The 19,880-nt window shown below is 35.0% G+C and overlaps 1 protein-coding gene across 1 annotated transcript in view; it reads right to left on the reverse strand.

The window, feature by feature from the left end:
• The window catches only part of USP34 (ubiquitin specific peptidase 34), a 139,101-nt gene that overhangs the window by 69,511 nt on the left and 49,710 nt on the right, over nt 1-19,880 (reverse strand). The window contains 18 exon segments of the mRNA XM_035896988.1: nt 958-1,058; nt 4,209-4,356; nt 4,452-4,578; nt 5,001-5,160; nt 5,293-5,392; nt 6,366-6,479; nt 7,359-7,513; nt 8,862-8,944; nt 10,020-10,115; nt 10,960-11,049; nt 12,202-12,329; nt 12,413-12,528; nt 14,287-14,501; nt 14,970-15,583; nt 16,127-16,257; nt 16,665-16,700; nt 17,250-17,379; nt 17,767-17,892. Coding sequence (XP_035752881.1) covers nt 958-1,058; nt 4,209-4,356; nt 4,452-4,578; nt 5,001-5,160; nt 5,293-5,392; nt 6,366-6,479; nt 7,359-7,513; nt 8,862-8,944; nt 10,020-10,115; nt 10,960-11,049; nt 12,202-12,329; nt 12,413-12,528; nt 14,287-14,501; nt 14,970-15,583; nt 16,127-16,257; nt 16,665-16,700; nt 17,250-17,379; nt 17,767-17,892 — 2,670 coding nt within the window.

Genomic DNA, 19,880 nt, shown 5'->3' on the forward strand with positions numbered 1-19,880 from the left:
TTTCAAACAGAATGCTTCTGCTCCTCCAAGCTCTGCAAACGTTAGGAATTCATCTGTTTGCACCATAGTTCAATACTGTAAAATTATCTAAGTTAATAAGAAAAAATTATTTTAAAAACTGGTTTTTCTTTTGAATTAACCCAATTCATTTAGCGAAACCAACTAATGAAGTAGTCCAAGAGATCAGCAGATTTGGAACCTGCAGAGTCAAAATAGACTAAGTGCTACAATTGCTAACAGCCTGCAACAGCACACATAAGCATAAAAGCCAGTAATAATCTTTCTAAAAGGATGTTAGCAGATCCCTGAAGGTGTAAAGTGTAAGTTTAGTTTTCCTTTAGACAGAAAGTAGCTATGTGATGATCTGCTGGTAAGTTTTGTTACAGTCCCAACTCCCTAAAACAGTCATGATGTCATTCACACTTATACAAATCAAATCAGGCTTTTCCATACTGTTGACTTCAGCAAACTTATGGGTAGACCACTCTAACAGGAACTCTGAATTGAGATAAAAAAATTACAGATAAGCATTAAAAAAATGCTTCAGATTTAACCTGTGAGAGCGCTAGTCACCACCACAATGGAATTTGTATGTGTGCAACAATTCAGACAAAATGTGGATATTTGATTCTGTTTTCACTGGTTCCTTGTTTTCTTTGATGAATGAAAAACCCTGAAATTTTACTTTTATTCCTTGAGTTTCCACATTTGCTGACATAACTAGAATTAGGCTTTTACAATAATTAATAATTTTAAAGACTGACCGCAACAAGGACCGACAGCATTAGTTTGAGCTTACAGGAGGCACATATTGGATAGCATGAAACAACTGGTTTCAGAAAACTGTAGGATGCTCCCAAAGAAAAGTATACCTGCCACCACCACTGCTGCACAAGACAAAAGCAATGTATCAACCAATCTTTTTCATAGTGACTGCTATCTATATGCTGGTAATACCTGCATATCCTTAAAACCCAATTCATGAAGTGTTTTTTCATCATAATCGGTTGTCAGTTCATGCCCAGATGAAATCATTCTCACAGGTCCCATGAGGCCACCTAGGATAGAAACATATTTCAGTAAGTGTCTGGAATCACAGTGCATTGGGTTTGCATGGCAAGGTTTTGGTAGTGGGGGCGCTACAGGGATGGCTTCTGTGAGAAGCTGCCAGAAGTTTTCCCTGTGTCCGATAAAGCCAATGCCAGCCAGCTCCAAGACAGACCCACCACTGGCCAAGGCCGAGCCCATCAGCAACAGTGGCAGCGCCTCTGTGGTAATGTATTTAAGAAGGGGAAAAAAAGAACCTGCACAGTCAAAGAGAGCATTGAGAATACGTGAGACAAACAACCCTGCAGACACCAAGATCAGTAAGTCACTTATCTTATTGATATAAGACTTATTTTTAATACTACACCCTTCAGTAGCAATTAAAATGAGGCAAAACTTTAATGCCATTTCCTTATGAAAACTGGCTATTACATTAAACTAAATTTACTTGCATGTATTCAGAAATAACCTTTTCAATAACAGTTCACCCAATCTTGTAGTGGAAAAGTGTTCACAATACAGAACACATGTTCCATATTCTGTAGTAAATGATGCTATGCCAGAGGAAAATGATTGTGATCATCAACAATATCTCTTTGTATCACACACCTGTGATAAAGTCAGCAAAGGTAAAGAAGCAAGGATTAATCTTATTTAAGTGTCAGCTGAAACTGATGATGTCATATGCATCAGGAAGGAAAAACTGAGATCACCCTTCAAGAATTCTCAACACTGAACAAGAAATCTGACCATTTAAAAGATTAAGAATTTAATTTCATTTGGCGCAGACAACCAAGCAGTAACCAAGAATCACAATACACAATGAGTTTATACCTCAGAGTACTCATACAGTTCTAACCACCAATTTCAGTGCACAAAGATATTTGTCATGGATTGAAATTTGCTGTGCTTTTCAGCCACTGTTCTTATGCTTTCTCCAAGATTAGGCCTTGGTCCTCCACACCAGCGAAGAGCAGCCTTATACTGCCACTATACTTCAACACTGGGATTTCAATGAAGCTTCTTCAATTCTTTTGAACCTCTTACAGAAATCTTAGGAAGTACTCTGTTCTGTAACCTGAAAATGCTTCAAAACAGCGTATTACTTGCCTACAGGAAGATAATATTCAAAGGCATAAAACAAAAAAAAGCTTATGTATGTGCAGCAAACCTCAACTTCATTCTTTCACTGCCATAAAGACATGCACGGTGTAGAGCTCTATAAGGAAAAGGAAAGAGAAAAACTGGTACTCTGACATCACGAGCCTTTAATTTTTACTGGGATTTGATAAACTCTGCTCAGATTTCTACCTAAATTGATGAAATAATTACCATTTCAGGTTCCTAGCCAGGAAGTGGTTTTTGTTGGAGATTAACTGTTGCAGGTATATTAAAATGGACACAGTAAAAGATCACTGGGACAGAAGTGTGCACTATGTCCCTTACAATACATCTCCTGCATAATGACCCAAGTTTTTAAGTGTAAGAGGTCAATACACTGAACCATAATTCACAGAGATCTTTGTGACGAACAAAACGTTATTGGAAAGCCCTTTCTTTTTTCTAATCTATACAAAACAGACCCCAAAATAGTGTATGGATGAGTAAAACTACGGGTTTTAACCACAAGTCTCAGTTTCAGTCCTATCTTCTCAAAATTAGCAGTTGAAAAGTAAAAATCATGTGACTATATTATTCCAAGCACACAGGGGCAAGCACAGAACAATGCAGAAACATTTATTCAGGAATTTGGTTAGTAAGAGATTTTGCCTCTTACGGGATTTTATGCATCTATCAACCAACACAGATATCAATTACAAGACTGACCACTTAGTGGTATTAATACAGGTTTTAAACCTAGTGAAGGACACTAGGTTTATGAATTAACAGATACAAATTTTATGGTTCTCCAGTTTCTCATACTTATGGTATGTTAATAATTAGTGCAACAAACACAGAAAAAATAAACCAATATCCACAGAAAGTGCACAAAATTATGGATATCAGCAGAGGCATTCTAGGCATTCTACAAAACAGAAGACATGGTACATATGTAACATGACTGAACTGCAATTCTGAATTTTCTGAATCATGTGTCTCTAAAATCCCAGCTAAAACAAAAATAAAAATTTCTGCTACATGGCTATACTTGGTGGAAAATAAGACCATTTCTTCACTAAACCAGCTTCTGACAAGTGGCTGGAAAAGGGTTTTGCAAAGAAGATAATTGGGATGTCTAAAATGCAGTCTGGTTTACTGACAGCGTGTCATATCGAAACTTTTTTTTAAAAGTTGTTAAACTATGAAAAGCAAGTCAGATTCATGTTTACACAGATACTAACGGGCAGTGGTGTTGGAAAAAGGTGTTCATGGACAGAATTTCTTCAGATAATATGCATTACATGCTAACTCTCGCTTATAGAGAAAAAGAAAACAAGCAAACATTGAGGAGAAGATAATTCAGAAAACAGCAACACTTTGAACAGCAATAACCCATAGGAATGCTATAATATCATCAGCAGGATTTAGAAAATGTCCTCCTCCTAAAAGACAAAGCTGAAGTTTTCATTCACTCAAAAACACATAAAGAAAGGGAACAACAGGATGCATATTCATCACACTGTAAGCAAGCAACGACCATCTCAAAAGCAAGGGGACATTCCAAATTAAAAGCATCAAAAGAGGATGAATGTTCATTTTTGCTACAGGATGATCATAAATTAAAAAGCAGTTGCGGGATTAACGAAAATCTTACACCTGACTGGAATACATATATGTAGAGTATAAATTATGAATCTGAATTATGACTTCAAATTCTGAATCAATGGCAGAGCCAGAAATGTATACATTTCATGAAACATAGAATAAGGAGAAAAACAATGTGAGGGAAAGTCTATTGGGACTGGAAGCTTGGCAAGATCTAAGGACCTCTGGCAGATCTACATTTTCTTTGCTATTTCAAATTAAGGGTGGCACTTAAGAAACAACGTTATTAATGAAAAGTGGGGGTAATAATAACCTTAACTACAGCTAGTAGAAAATAAATCATAATACTTGCTAATTTAGGGTATCTGGGAAAGGAAAAGACCATAATCTTCTAATCTCTAAATGGTCAAACCCCTGTAAAAGCAAAAAATACAGGTATGAGTACTATAGCTTACCAGGGAAATCCCCTTTGCGGCTGCTTTGGCCAAACTCCTGAAGCTGTGCTTGTTGATTTATCTGCTCTTTCTGCAAATTTTCGTACCAATGGGTGACTTCTGCCCGTAGATCAGCCACCTGATCACTAGGATACATTTCTATAGTCATCTGAAATAAAACACGTATTTTATTTTTTAAAGCGCACAGTGGACTTATGGAAATTTAACAACGTAGGAGGTATTTGTAAAAGGGCTTTTAACTACCTTGTCAGGTAGCCCAGCTGGCTGACATACAATTCTTAGTGGTAGTGACTGTTTGTCACTCAGGGCTTTCAAGTGACTGCTGATACCAGTGCCTTCAATCTGCCACTGTCTCAGATGGTATGCAAACCTTAAGAAACAGGTAAAAACATTGAAAAAGTATTTTTGTCAAAACCTATTTAACACAAACATTTGATAAACAATGACAAGAAAGACAAAACTTGCACCTTTATTCATTGTTTTTTTCAAAATAAGAGGAAATTATTGATATTTTCACTATTTCTCAAATAAAAATAAAGTAACTTTGAAAAAGTTTCTTTGGTGAGGGATGGGGAAACATGAACCACATCCATATACAAGGACAAGGGCCAAATCTTGTAACCATTTAAACCTTATATACTACCTTTCAAAATTATCCGCTACTGTCCTTAATTTACACAAAGAAAAAAAAAAAAGAAGCCAATACTTAAATTAATAATGACTCATAACTCATTTATGGTAAGAGGAATGTACATAAATTTTGCCTCCAAATATATCAGTGGAGCCGTTTACCTTCTCCTAAAAGCCTCCAGGTGTGTCTTCAGCATTAGGAGTCCTCTTTCAATAATGGTCAGACTTGAATGAGAGTCTTGCTCAAGGTTACTAGAAGCTATCATCAGACTCTCCATACACTTGCTAATAAATTCCTGTTCTTTTTCCAGACCAGTTTTACCTGTAATATCAATTAAAGTAAATTATATATGCACAACTTTGGGACTATGCACTTTAATACTAAGAATAAAGAGGATAATGCTAGATACTCTTTAAAACATTTTAAACGGGAAACAAAAATAAAAATTCATACCATTGATATAATAAGAGTTGATATACTGGATAGCTGCTCGACTGACATCACCAGACTGTGCTCTTAAAGCAATACCCCAGAATTGGTCCATGCCACACAACTGGTTTGCCAAAAGGAAAACAAACACAGAAACAAAACATTGCCTCATTATTTTACTGGGAGTGATGTTTTTCTGACCTGAGATGTTTTGTTTGCCTCTTGGTGCAAATACTAAAAATATCTCCATTCTTGCTCTGCTCAGGCTCTCATCACCGCACACATCAATTACTACCAAATCCTAACTTGCACAAGAAATACTTTCATACTTTGAAGCATGAGGAGAACTGATTAAAATTTAAGAGGCTGAATTTTCATTTTTGACAAAAAGGAGTACTTTTAAATGAAGCCTTAAAACCACGACTATTATTGGTATTCGTTGCAAGAATAGAAATTGAATAAAAAATTACCTCAAATCAATTCACAGAAAAATATTCTATATAAATTTTATTTCTAAGACAGTTTCTCTCTATAAAAAACTACAGAAGAAAAACTTCTAAAGCACATCATACGTAAACTGAGACACATTTTACAACAGATCTCTAGTCAGAATTAAATATGCCTAATAGAATGTCACCTGAATCTTCTTATTTATGAAAGTAATTCTTCAATTACTTTCTTCAAACACAATGGTGAATATAGTTCAGTTATGCTAACAATATGATAAAACTGCGCAAAGATGCAAGCAACAGGTATCACTTTCTTTGTGGTTTCCTATCTCTACCTCTAGAGACAAAAGCCGTACATGCTCAAAGTCATGAGGGAAGGTCAAGGGGTTTATTTATTTATTTATGTATCTTTTATTTCCATTTCGCAGTCCCACATTTGGAACTTTTGAGTCCTGAGCTTCCTGGGCTCTTGTCAAGGTGGAAATTTGTACAGACCTCACCACTACAGGCTGTGACATTATTATCTCAAACCAGTAAACAATATTTGAGCCAGTAAGTTCTCAAGAGATATGCCACTGCAGGTAAGTAATTTAACTTTCCCCTTCCCTCAAGAAAGAAGAAAAACACGAGCACAGAATCTAGGCTTACCTCTGAGTTTGAGCCACCATCATATGCACTAGTAGCCAATCGAGCCAAATTACACAAATGCTGGAAGAGGTTTAGGCCAGTCATGCTAATAGTTTCAGGTTTTAATTGTGGCATCTAAAAAAAAACAAATGCACTTTAGTATGGAAAAAAAATTCAGCGATGGAACGGATAGCAATTACAGGGTATTTATTTAATTAGCACAGAAAAATGTAATTGTTACTACCAATCATATTCAAATATAGTAGATCAATTAAAATCTGTTCTTGCAAAATATCACACTCTCTGAATTTTATATACAATACAAACCATAATTGGCTTAATCAAACTTCTCTACCGCTGATTTGGACTGTAACAGTGCAGAGGGAAAAAAATTATTCTTGTGACATTAGCTGCTTTACTTCTCAACTGCAGGACAATTTGTTGGCATACATGACATATCTGTTCAAAAAACTCATATGCTTACAAAACTAGACAAAAACTGTATAACCTTGAAAAAGAACTAGAGTACATCAATTACTACACAATCTATCCATTTGGTAGTGTCATCTGTCAAAATGGATAGGACCCCTTGCAAAAAGCTCTACTACTGTTATGTTCACATTTTCAGTGGATGTACTGATGAGATTTGTATGCCCCTCCCAAAAAGAAGAAAAGCCATTTTTTCAGTCAGGTAGCTATATATCATGAAGGAAAGTATAGTTTTCAATGGTGTTTTTTGCAGATTGAAATGAAGTGCTACAGAGCTTCAGATACAAGACACAGCCTGTTTGCAAAGAAATACTCAAGTGAATACTAGTGTGAAAAGGATTCACACAAATCCATTCCCCTCTTCCCTCCAAGTGGAGAAAAATCACTGCATGACAACTGGAGCCCTCCCAGACTACTGAAGACATATTTTTCACAGAAACAATTTTAAATATTTTAAATAGTGCTGATAAGGAAAAGAAACACTTCTATTAGAATTAATAAGGTTGCAATTAACTTTCTACATACCTTTTCCAAAAAAAGATGCTTGTAAGTCTCCATACCCATAGCATGCTGATCTTTACTTCGTACTTGATTTAAAAACCAGTGTAGTGCATCATCGTAACATTCAGAATCTTCTACTAAGCAGTGCCACAGTATGTCCACTTGTTCTAAACTCAACCCTAAAATTAGGGAAGTATTTTTAACCACTCCTTTATAACACCAAATATATACTGATATTCTACAAAACCCGAGAATACATACAGAAAAATCAAATAGTTTTTGTCAGGACAGGAAGTTTTTGGAAAGAATAAAAGAAAAAACGCACCACGTACCAGTTAGGAATCACACACTTTTTGCCTTTTAGAGCTGGCAATCAGCTACGGTTTTTGGTTGTTAGTGCTGTTGTCAGTTGTTACTAAACCAATGAGTAGCATGGGCTGACCTGAGGTCTCGTACCGAACAGCAGGTTGTTTCTCAGTTCAGAAATAATTACTGGGCACAACCTACAGTCCAGCTTTGACCAGGTATTGAGACTGTGGCTGAAAATAGTATCTGTGTAACTATTTCATTGTTATTCCTTTCAAGAAAACTGTAGGTTTATTTTCCTAGTTGGCATATAAACATTTGTGATCTGAATAAATATCTTTAAAAAGAATTGTGGCTATTCTATCAACAATAGCAAATACGGTATTACAAGGGCATTTTTTTGTCTTGGCTACAGATATTCTCATTCCTTCGTGTATTCTAATGACCAGAGGGACAAGCCATGCATTGTATGCCAACTTTGCCTATAATGAAACTACCAAAATGACTCCTCCCTTCAGTCATTTTAATAAATGATCTCAACATACAATCAACTGTGCAGAGCTGATGCTGAGACAGCACTGAAGGCTATTAGTTTATAAGGGCTTAAGAAGAGAGTGGCCAAAACAATTTATGGAAAGGAAAGCCACCAGGTGTTACCAAAACCACAGAAAATTATGTTCTATTTCTAATTCCATTAGCCACATCAAAAGATTTCTATTTTTAACCTTTTAGAGTGAAAAGATTTCAACATCTGTACAGATCAACTATCATATAGAATACCACTTTTGCAAAAGACCCTACAGGGAGTGTAAAACCAATTTCTGACAGTATTAAAATATAAAGAATTATTCTTGTTTGGTATCACAACTTACTTACAGTTCACTCTGGTAAAAGATCTCCAGGAACATTATGGACATGAAGCAAAACCCACAAACAGAGAGTATACTATCTTCATTTCAGTAATTACTACAATCCTAATATTTAGAAAAACTGAAGCACAGAGGACCTAAAAATTTTATTTCTCACAAAGTGCAATAGAATCTTAACTCCAATATTGGTTCTGTGCTTTTGCCAAAAGCCTTCTTTTGAAACAGTATCACAGATTATTTAAAATTGTATCTGTTTAAAATATTGTATTTATTTAAGGTAACATTAATTCTTAAGAACTATGTGAACCTTACTATGAGGTGTTTCTCTGATAAGATAACCTCAAATACTTACTGAAATGATCTGGTGATCCTAGAGTTGAAAACACACATGTCAGGAATTGAAGACGAACCTGAACTTCTGCACTGTGGCTGTATCTAAAATTTAAATTTGTATAAAAACAGAAGTTTGCTTAATTGTTTATTACCCAAATATCCAAAGTCCAAAACATAGCCCCACACAAGCTACTATGGAAAAAATTAACTCTGTCCCAGCCAAAACCAGTACAGTTGTAACTTTTTTACCCCACTCATACACATGCCTGTATGAAAAGCATAAATAATTTTTTCTTCTACATTTCTTTCTTAAAATATTTTTTTGGGGGGGGTGGGGGGTGGGGCTGGGTGTGTACAGTCCAATTCAAGTGCATCATTTTGTCATTAGCACCTTGCAGGATCTGACCTTAATTTTTCCCCTAACTTGTTAAATGTTGATATTTCCACTCTGAATTTCCTGATCCCAGCTGATACACATTCTGTATAAAAATATTTTCGTAACTTGTATTACCAATTTTATTTCTATTTATAAGGTAGAAGCTTAATTGTCAAAGGAGCAGAACAATGTATCGGTTTGCCTGAATTTAAAGCAATGCATCCCATTTTCAAACAGCTTTTGAAGTAATTTCTCACTAGAGCAATGGTCAATATAAAGGGGTATGATGAAGTAAAAATTTGACCCATAAATAGCAGCATTTCTCAATTGTGGATTCCCATATTTACATACTGACTTTGACATCTGTCAAAACATGAATAGTCTATTCCTCTGGGATTGGGAAGCTAGAAATTGTATCACTTGTGTATATACACCTAACTTTGATCACACAGATTGGAAAAGTGCAGATGAATGCGTTAAACAGAAAAAAGCTACTGCAAAGGTTAATGATAACAGATTTTAAAACTGAAACTGATATGGAGTAACTTTGATTGGAATATATAAAAATCTTCGTGCTTTATTTGTAAACAAATATTCAATGACATCTAACAAAAATGACACCAGAGTTGTTGTGTGGTTTTTTTAAGGAAACAGAAGCTATTTAAAATGTTATTATTTTTACAGACCTTTGTCTCCCTAAGTATGCCATGTCCCTACAGAAAGTATTTACTCAGAAGCACCAGAAGAAAAGCAGAAAAGAAACATTTAGAAACATAAAATATCAGTCAGCTGTGTACTTACAATGCATGTTTATGTCGTCCTTCCCTGACTGCCTGAATGTAGTGTACCAAATTATCAAAGAAAAGTTTCATCATATTAAGTTCCTTTTCTGCCCACCTGTGTCAATTTAAAGGGCAAACAATATTACAGTTTGCTTAAAAAGATCAGAAAAGCTACAGAAATGAGAAAGCTAGTACAGGAAAATTGCATACACATAAAACCAAAGTAAGCATTCCATTTTCCATCTACCATGAATTCAGGAGTATTTTACAGCACCATATTCTCTTCTTTCTTTTCATTGTCGTTATTTTCAGACATAGGACTGGCAGAGAACCCTCCCTTTTGAGACCATGGAAACTGTTTCTGAAGGCCCTAATTCAGAAAAAGTCTAAGCCAAAACTCAGAACTGGGCATATATTTAAGCATCATGTCAAAAATGACAAGAAAAATTGCTGATAATCACTGTAATCTTTCCCAGAAGTTCCGGTAGTCTGTTCTCTATAGTTAGACCAGATAGCTATATAGTTTGTTCTAGTAAGGAATTCTATACTACATATCTTCGCATTATAAAGGTTTTCTCATAAACCAGATCTTTTATTACCGAGAAGCATTTGATATACAAACAGAACAGAATGACGCAGCATCAAGTTATTACAACCTTTTACAATACACTATTACTGGATGTCTAGTACTGTCTGCAAGTCCTTTGGGATTTAAAGGGTGGAAATTAAAAAAATAAACAAGAATTAGTCTTCACCCCAGTTACAACAGTAGTGCGTATTATGAAAAAATCTAGGCCTCAGTGATGAGACAAGCTCATGCAAGTAGGCCAGATAACAGACAGATGATAACCTTAGGTCACTTTTAATTTGGACCACACCAAAGGAGCAAGCCTTGCAGCAGTCCCCTAAATGTCATCACTTCTGTTGGTTTGGTCTGTTGGGGACAGGGGGCTACTTACATTGTTATCCAATGTGTATCATAACTGCTCCCAAATTGTTGAAACGTACCAAACAGCTTTGGAAGAAGACGAAGTGAAACAACTACTGATCTAAAGGAGAAAGGGAGAAATGTCAACAATATATGACTGTTACAAAATTAAAACAGTTCATTTTAAAACTACTTTGAGAAGCTCGGGTTCAGTGAGCAAACAGGCTAACTGAAAGCACTGGAAATATCCATGTGAAGTTTACCATCATGTCAGCCAATTAGTTTTCTGAATCTGAACTACATATACTTCAAATTCTTTACATGTAATACCTTGGACACACAGCTGTTGGACAAGTATAAAAATAAAACAGGATACATTTTTGCTTATTAAAAATTAGTTCTTTTTCAGAAGAGAAATTCTTAATTTTGAGTTTTATAATACTTATTTTTTGAAATTTCAACAAAATTAGTACCGTTTTTCTACAAACGGATGACATAATAGCAATAAATCTGCCTCAAACTCATTATAGACACAAGTAGGTATATATTGTAAGACAATTATGTAAGAAAACTCAAGAAATGCATAAATTGCATGTAACGGAGCTTTCATATCAGTGATAAGTATCTTCACATTTCTTTTATTAGTATTTTGGTATATTTGTAACCCACCTCACAAACACAGTTCTTAGTAAAAAGGTAACAATGTAACTCTGCAGGTGATGCCCAGCAGTTGATCAATTGTATCAACACAATAAATTCCACTTTTACCAGTCTTCCAACTGTACAATCGTACAGCTTTGGCTGGTATTAAAACAACTTATCTGAGGTCAAAGTATTACTTCTACCTCCAGCTGCTTCTTCACCAAATTAAACCCCAGAATAGACTTGCTGGAAAAGAACTTGTCTGTTCCTCAGCCACTTACATGTAAAATCTAAATACTCAATCCAAAATGCTCATGCTAAGGCACTTGACCTTGCACTTAACTGGCTAAGATGTGGACCCGATTTTACCAACTGGTAGGAAAGCAGTAACCTCCGGCAGAGGGACAACAGACAAATGCAACACGATGAGAAATTCAGGACACTACTAGGATAGAAAAATGGAACAACAGATAACATCCGTAACAGCTTAAAAACTATTTTTATACTTTTGCTTTTCTTTGGTTTAACTTGTCTTCCTGTAAAGTTAAATAGCTGTTAGAGTCAACTTGGATTTCCTGTACGTTGCAAAAACAGATAAATGTAAAAACAGATAATTTATAATTTAAGTTACCTGTTGTTTGCTAAATTTTCTAAGCAGCCTTCAATAAATCTCATTCGAATCTGTCTGTCAGTGAACCAGCACACTAAAGAACAGAGCAGCTTCTCTGCTTCATTTATTAACCCTTCAGAGAGATGAATCTACAGCAAGTAGAAAGAAAGGTCACTGAATAGTATATATTTATTTTATTTTAAAAAATATTATTTTCTGGTATTCAACTTACTGCATCTTCATCCTGGACCAGATCCCACAAAAGGGTATTTCCTTTCTTACAAACATTATCCAAATTAATGTCCGTCACCGCATTACTATTATATTGATGTTTATGAACTGCTGGTCCTGAACAAAATATAAAGACCGTTATTGAATAAATAGAAGGAACTATCTAATCTGAACATTATTCCCTAAGTGCATGAACAACAACATGCTTTATTTGTAAACTTGGCTATTCTAAAGTGCATACAACAACATTGTAATTGCAGCCTTTTTCCACATATGGGTTCTTAAAAGAAGACAAAACATTATGAGCATACAAGAAGTCAACAGGACAGCTAAGCCAATATTTACACTAGTTTCGGCTAATGGCAAGGTGCAATAAAAACAGTATTTAAGAACTGCAGATGCAGGTGCAATTGCTGTTTCATTTAATTAGATTTAATTCATAGTGTAATTAAAATAGTCTTTCTGTAATGCTGTGGTCTGAAGGGAGGTATCTTTGTAACTACCATGGCTGGAAAGCAAGAAAGAATCACATTTCAATAAAATCTCCTCATACTGCATGATCTCCTATATCTAACTAAAAAACAGGAAAAACAAACACCATTTTTTTTAATATGTGATAGAATATCTAAGCGCATGATTTTAGAAACTCATCATGTTTTCATAAATACTGATAGACATTTTTCTCCTTCTGTGTGGCCACAGCTGGCACCACTCATTTATCTACTATTTGATACTATTTTCATGTAACAGCAAAGTCAAGTAGAAAATTTAGATTGAGTGCAGAACACTGTAATTATTTGCACGTGCAAAACTAGGGGTGTCAAAAATAATCTGCACTGAAGGCCTCATGCTCAAACAATAATTTGGATCTTCAGTAAGATGTGTAATATCTATGGAAAATATTGAAAAAATATGCTGATTTACAGCATGTTTTAACTACAAAGTTTTAGTAGTTTATTCAACACTTTAGTGCAGAAAAAAAAATCCTTCCGAATTTTCAATGTCAAGCTGAAATGATAATTTAGTTCCAGATAACAAGAAATTCTTAAGCCTAAAGAAAAAAAGAGACTTCTTACTCAACTGTGTTTCAGGAAAAGGTATAAATAGTACTGGTTTTACTTTCTGCTGGAAGATAGCAAATTTGGTTCTGCCAGGCCAGTGAAGAAAAATGTCAAATCTTCACTAACCATACCCTCTATTATATTTACAAGGAGGATAAAACAGAAAATAAAGCTACCACAATAGCATATGGAACAATGATATAATTCTTGAGAAGTCTTTTAGTAGCATCTTAAATTGCACCCTGAAGTAAACTAGAATATTTGGCAGTGTATGATGAAATAGCATAAAATGCCCTTTAAGGCAAGCTCCCTAAGATACCAAGTTATAGTTGAACTCATTTTTCCAAAATTATCCTCTGTGCAGCCCATTATGGTTAATTCATTTAAGATGACAAATGTACGGAGTCACAATAAGATCCACCCACCAGAAGAAAAATTGCATAAGGTTTCAGAGAGAAAAAACCCCTTGCATTTCAGTACCACCTTTCTCTTTTTACTTTAATAACTGATTAGAAAAAATATTTGCTAGGCTTTTTAGTGCCTTTATTTGTTTTAACTTGCATTAAAAGCTCCAGTAGAAATGGGGGGAAAAATATTTTTAGAAGGTAAATACAGCTACATCTACTGTGATACAAAAATGAATCCCTTGGAGAAACATTAAAATCTCAGTAGTCACTGTGGTTTCTTTGAGCAAATACACATGTATGGTTAAAGTAATTTGATTATTTTAACTATTGGAGACTTATTCAAAATTATATAAAACCAAGTTAGAAGTACCATGTTTTTCTGTTTTCTTTTTATCTACCACTCTTACCTTGACTAAGATGTTCATGATAGATAGAGGCAAGGTTAGGAAGGTGCTGCTGAAGATGAGATGTTAGCTCAGCATGGGAATTAATCTGTACAAGCTCTTCTTCACAACCAGACTCTTCCCCATCAAAATCAGCCATATTTTTCTCTGATTTTGCACTGACTTGGGAACTACTACAACTGACATCATCTGCACTTAGCATATCATCAACCATGTGCCTGTAAAAGAAGAATATTAGAATGGACAATATCAAAGAGAAAGTTGTTTACAGCAGACTACAAGCAAGTAGACATCTCCCTAAAGCTAAAGTCAGGATGAATCATCCGTGTGAAGAGCAGACCTTCATGTGAATTTGAGAAACAATTACAGATAAACTGAATGTCTCACTATCATGATAATTGTGTGGACTTCTTTAATGTTAACTAAACACAGCATTTTCCAAAACAATTTTAACACACTGTTAAATGTTGTCTTATTTATTCAATGCAAAAACTTTACAAAAAAATTTACTCAGATGTTAACAAAACAGAGTACTGTGTAACTATCGGCAGTAATTATCATCTGTTAGATAAAATTCTCCTGAACTATAGTAAAATGTCCATATAAATTTCTGCCCAAACTGAGTATTTTGCTACCCCTTTTATTTCTGTTATAGAAGGAATCAGAATAAATGTCAAGCTACTTACCCGTCATGGTGGTGGTGGTGGTGGTGGTGGTGGTGATGCTGTGGCCCAATGAACTGTCGACAGTTAAATAATTCATTTCCAATAGTTTCCCCAAGGAAGTCCCCTGTGTGAGTTATACAAGAATCTTGAGACCCTTGTGAAATGTGAGCAGTGCTCATTTCTCCTGTCATATCATGCTCTGCATCCTCAGCATGAGAACAAGCATCTAGTATTCTAATTCGATTATCCACCGGTGTCACAGAGTCAGTGTTAAAAACATGGTCCTTTCCTGCCCCGTTATTTGCACCACTCCTCTCTGATGCCCCTTGTGAATCTCCCAGACAAATGCCTGTTTGTGATTCCAGTTTCCTGCTTCGTAGATCTGTGCTCCTACTGCTTTTCTGGGGATTATGAGTCCTATCTTCTTCCTCTTCATCTTCCTCCTCTTTGAGAGCTTCAATATCTGCAATGTCTTCAGACTGCACCTCGCTGCCGGGGCTTCCAGCAGACTGGCTTGCATGACTGGAGTTGGCCTCGTTACTGGATCCATCACTGTGGCCACTGCTACTACCAGGACCACTACTGCCATCCTCACCACTGTTGGCTGTCTCATCAGAGCTTCCTTGCATGGATTCCTGAAATGATTATAAAAATAAAACTCCACTGAAAATACATAGTGAACATCATCATCATTCAAACACCATTCTTTATTTATGAGGAAATGTGTCAAATTGATAAGATTTCATGCATTCTTTCTCAATTTGGTTGCCAATGACAAAACGCTCTGAGCAAGATTCAGATTTAATAATTTAATTTTTGTATTACCTCATTCCTAACAGGGTATATGTGCAGGCTTTGTGCATACACAGCATGACAGCGTGACACATAAACAATGTCATGCAATCCCTTATGACAAGATTAATCTTACTGAAATCCAATTTGAATGCACGGAGGTGGCTGTTTTGTAGTGCACCTGTTCATAGGCAAAGTACAATATATTCTACATAAACCACACAGAATATAAGTAAAGATTCTAGCTATCCACTATCTTGCTGCAGGTAAGCACACATGCTATATACCTGTTCAGGTTTTGAAACAATTACAGAAAAAAATAATTTCCATAGCTAATAATAGGCAACTTGGTAACAAAATTTACAGACTAAGATTTACACACTTACCTCTGTATCTGAAAGTCGTTGCTGTACATGTTTTGTTCTGTTAATAAGCTGTTCCTCCATTTCAATATCACTGCCTCCACTCTGATGGGTGTCACTGTTATCACTACTTTGAGGGCTTGCTGCTGGTGACCCTAGTTTAAAACCATATTTCCCAGTTACTTTGTGATATATATTAAATGCAAGGTGACAGCATTACCTAAAGCTGTCTTGAATGTTGAACTCAGCAGCATTCTTCCTGCAAACAGTTGAACAAGGGACATAACTCAAACAACCTGCATACCCTAACACTAGAACTTCTTTTTAGAACACTGAGCATTTTACTACAAGATTTGTATTCTGATGTCTCTACTTGCCAGTCTATAGTACAGCTATATGAATTTCCTAGATTCTACAGAAAATAAAATTTTCATTTGAATTCTCATAAAAACGTAATTTCAAACTTTTACTAGTTTTTCCTCTATTCAAATGCAATAGCTGTGGAAAAACACTGTAGTATCAAACATATCCAATTGTGGTGTACTTTTAAAGCTATACTTACAAGGTGAAGGGGCTGCTCTTCTGAGCTCCTCTTCTTCTGAAGGAAAAAAACAGGATGGAAAAATAAGTGACTAAAAAACTTTTTGTCAGCATACAGTTGTCCATGATTCATAAAAATCAGCAGTAAGAGAAGAAAGGGAAACTAGAGTAAAATGGCTTGGCAGCACCTAGTAATGACTGTGGGGAGAAGAAGTAGCATGTAGTATCAAAAACTAGGTAAAAATAAGTAAGCTTTTGGAAGATTTTATGTAGCTATGTAAGTTACAGATGTTCAGCAGAACAAGAAGTGTTAACTGATGAGTTATGGACCATCCTCTGAATTTGAAAACAAACAAGAACACCCCACCCCCCCAAAACATACTACTTTAGCTATACAAACAGAATTTATCTGAAATAGAAAGCTTTCCAAACGCACTCACAAAGTTTTAATGCTCTTGTCTTTATCCTCAACTTCTACTTGAAAAATATGCCAGCATGACAATTTTTAAAAATACTTCAAGTTCTATACCTCCTTGTTGTCCAAAGTTAACAAGGAGACTATGAAAATTAACAATTTAACTACCCGATGTATTGGAAAACCACATACCTTTTTTGTTTCCCATGGGCAGATTGGTACTCAGTAAAGAGGCAAAAGAGCTTTGTTTTGACAGCTGAGCCTTAGCTGCTAGTGCATTATTCCACAGTGCTTTTATAAGCATTGATGCCAAATACAAGGTCTATAAACAAAACCAGATAACAGTGCCACTAAGAAGCAGTAGGTTTTGTATGCAAAGATCCACTGTTAATTTTTCTATATGTCAATACTACAGTTCACCAAAATAGACTCATCAAAATAAACAAATGCGCATTGCATGAATCACTTTTTAACTTCAGAAACAAAGTTAAAATCTTCTATCAGTGGCTATGCAGTCTTCAAAAATCTCTGAAAAAGATTATAATTCAAAGGCCAGAAGAGGCCTACGTGAAGAAACTTCACAACTTTACTCATACAATTTCCTCTCTTATGTGTTAGTGAGAATTACTTTCACATGCATTCCTTTAAAAAGACAAAGCCATAATGCTGGTTTAATATACGAACATATTTTTTTTTGCCTTGTCTTTACCTGTTCAGTGTGAGCACTTGGATGAAGAGTTGAGACTAGGTTAAGAAGGTGTCTAAGTGGGACAGGGTCCAAGTTTTTGATCAAAGAAGGAAACAAATCGTGTATGTAACGACTGCAATGCTTTAGCTACAAAGTAAAAACAAAGAAGACAACAGGAACACCAAAATACACTTTAAAAAAAATAAACCACAGATTGAAAAAATTGCAGCAATTAAACAACAAAATTCTCAGGAAGCATTTGTCCAGTAATTCCAAACAACATCAGACTTGCAACTTTGACTAAACTTAATTTTTGTATTGTAAAAGCATGCAAAGTTTAGTGAAATAAAGTGTAACAATATTTTCCTTGGTTCCAGTTCTAGGAGATTTGGTGAAAATTGAAGTTTATTTTGCATTTTAACTTAAATATAACTTCTAAAATATTAGTGCACGTGCTAAATCCTGAGGGAAATAATATTTGCAATGATTACCTTATTAGAATTGGTAAATACAAATAAAGACATCACAGGCTAATATGAGACTAAGAGAACAGATTGTGTGAACTGTGTGAGGATTATTTATAATTCTTTTGTCTTTCCAGTAATGGATGTCAAAAAATATGACAATCTGTTTAGCTAACTACTCTGTTTACACATTAAAGTGACAGTGCTTCTAGATGTTTCCTCTTGGGTTAAATGCTGCTTTTCATAGTCACTCAAAGGGTTTCATTATGTTTGCAATGTTGATGTTGATATTAAAAAAATGAAATGATGGTTACAGGAAACTTCTAGAAAAAACATTCTTAGTGCTGGATACCACAGAAGCACCTCAAAAGGGGTTTTTTTTCTTCTTTATTTATTTTATTTTGCCTTCCTGGTATATAAATATCTGTGTCAGCAGTTCATGGGGTACAGGCCACCTTTTACAGGATTCAAAGCCAAATGAAATTATGTTGGTTCCATACAAGGACACATTTAAACATCTTGAGATATCTGCTTCCAGTCAAAGAAGATAAATTTTGGTCAAAAACTTAGTTTAAAAAGCAGAAAATATATTCTTTAAGGCCTTCTACTCTTTTAGTCTAAAGGTGCCAGCCTTTAAAAAAACATTAGACGTTTAAACCTTTTACAGGAAGCAGTCAGGACATACTTAATTCTGGTATCACATATATTTTGAAAATATCAGTATGTCAAAATGACGATGTGAACTGTAAAAGAATTATTACATTTGGGTAATTATATTAAGTTCTTAAAATAGTACAAAAGCTAGAAAAAAATCTAACATTAACGTCAATTACTGCATCTGTGAAAACATCAAGAAAGGCAAAATAATGCTTTAAAAATGTTAGTAAAATAAGTAATTATTAATTACTCTGATACAGAAAATGGTTGGAGCCTATTAGAGTGAATGCTGTTATAATGAGCCTTTATTAACACACCAGCTGCACGCTGGAATAATGGACTACAGAGGTGTCAGAATATGTATACTATGGTATTTGATTGAAACAAGTTATAGAGAAATATTGAACACATTAAAAAAACCCTTTCAAATTCTAATTTGCATAGAAGTATGTTCTCTATACCTGTTCAAAAATATCTATTTTATTTGTCTGACCTTCATTTTTCAGAAAAAAAAAGACACTGAAACCTTGAGGGTTTTTTCTGGGTTTTTTTGTTTGTTTTGTTTTTTTTTAATAGTAAAGGCAGAATGAAGCCATGGAAAAACAGTTTCCACAACAGGAAATCAAAATGACTACTGTATTCAAATTCCCTAAATAAAAATTTCACAACCTGAAATAAAAGCATCGCAATCCATTAAAAGTAGCAAACAAATATATCTTTCTGAAGGAAAAAAGCCTATCAGAGTTTCCAGGTTTACCAAGCAAATAATAAAATCTCAGTGCCTTCTATAGATTTTAACACCAGCACTGTAACACAGCTATAAACTTCACTGCCATGATTTTTACCTGATTGTTCCCACCAGGAGTAACAGAAATGGAAGCCACAATACATAGCAGCAAGGCAATTTAGCACAGTTGTAAAAATACTACATCTGCCCTACAGTCTTCATCCCCATTCTTAGTGAAAACACTATGCCTTTGCTATACAACTTCATTTTTTTTTCTTGTCTAAAAG

The sequence above is a fragment of the Egretta garzetta genome, unplaced genomic scaffold (assembly GCF_000687185.1).
Source record: "Egretta garzetta isolate BGI_Z169 unplaced genomic scaffold, ASM68718v1 scaffold306, whole genome shotgun sequence".
Taxonomy (NCBI): domain Eukaryota; kingdom Metazoa; phylum Chordata; class Aves; order Pelecaniformes; family Ardeidae; genus Egretta; species Egretta garzetta.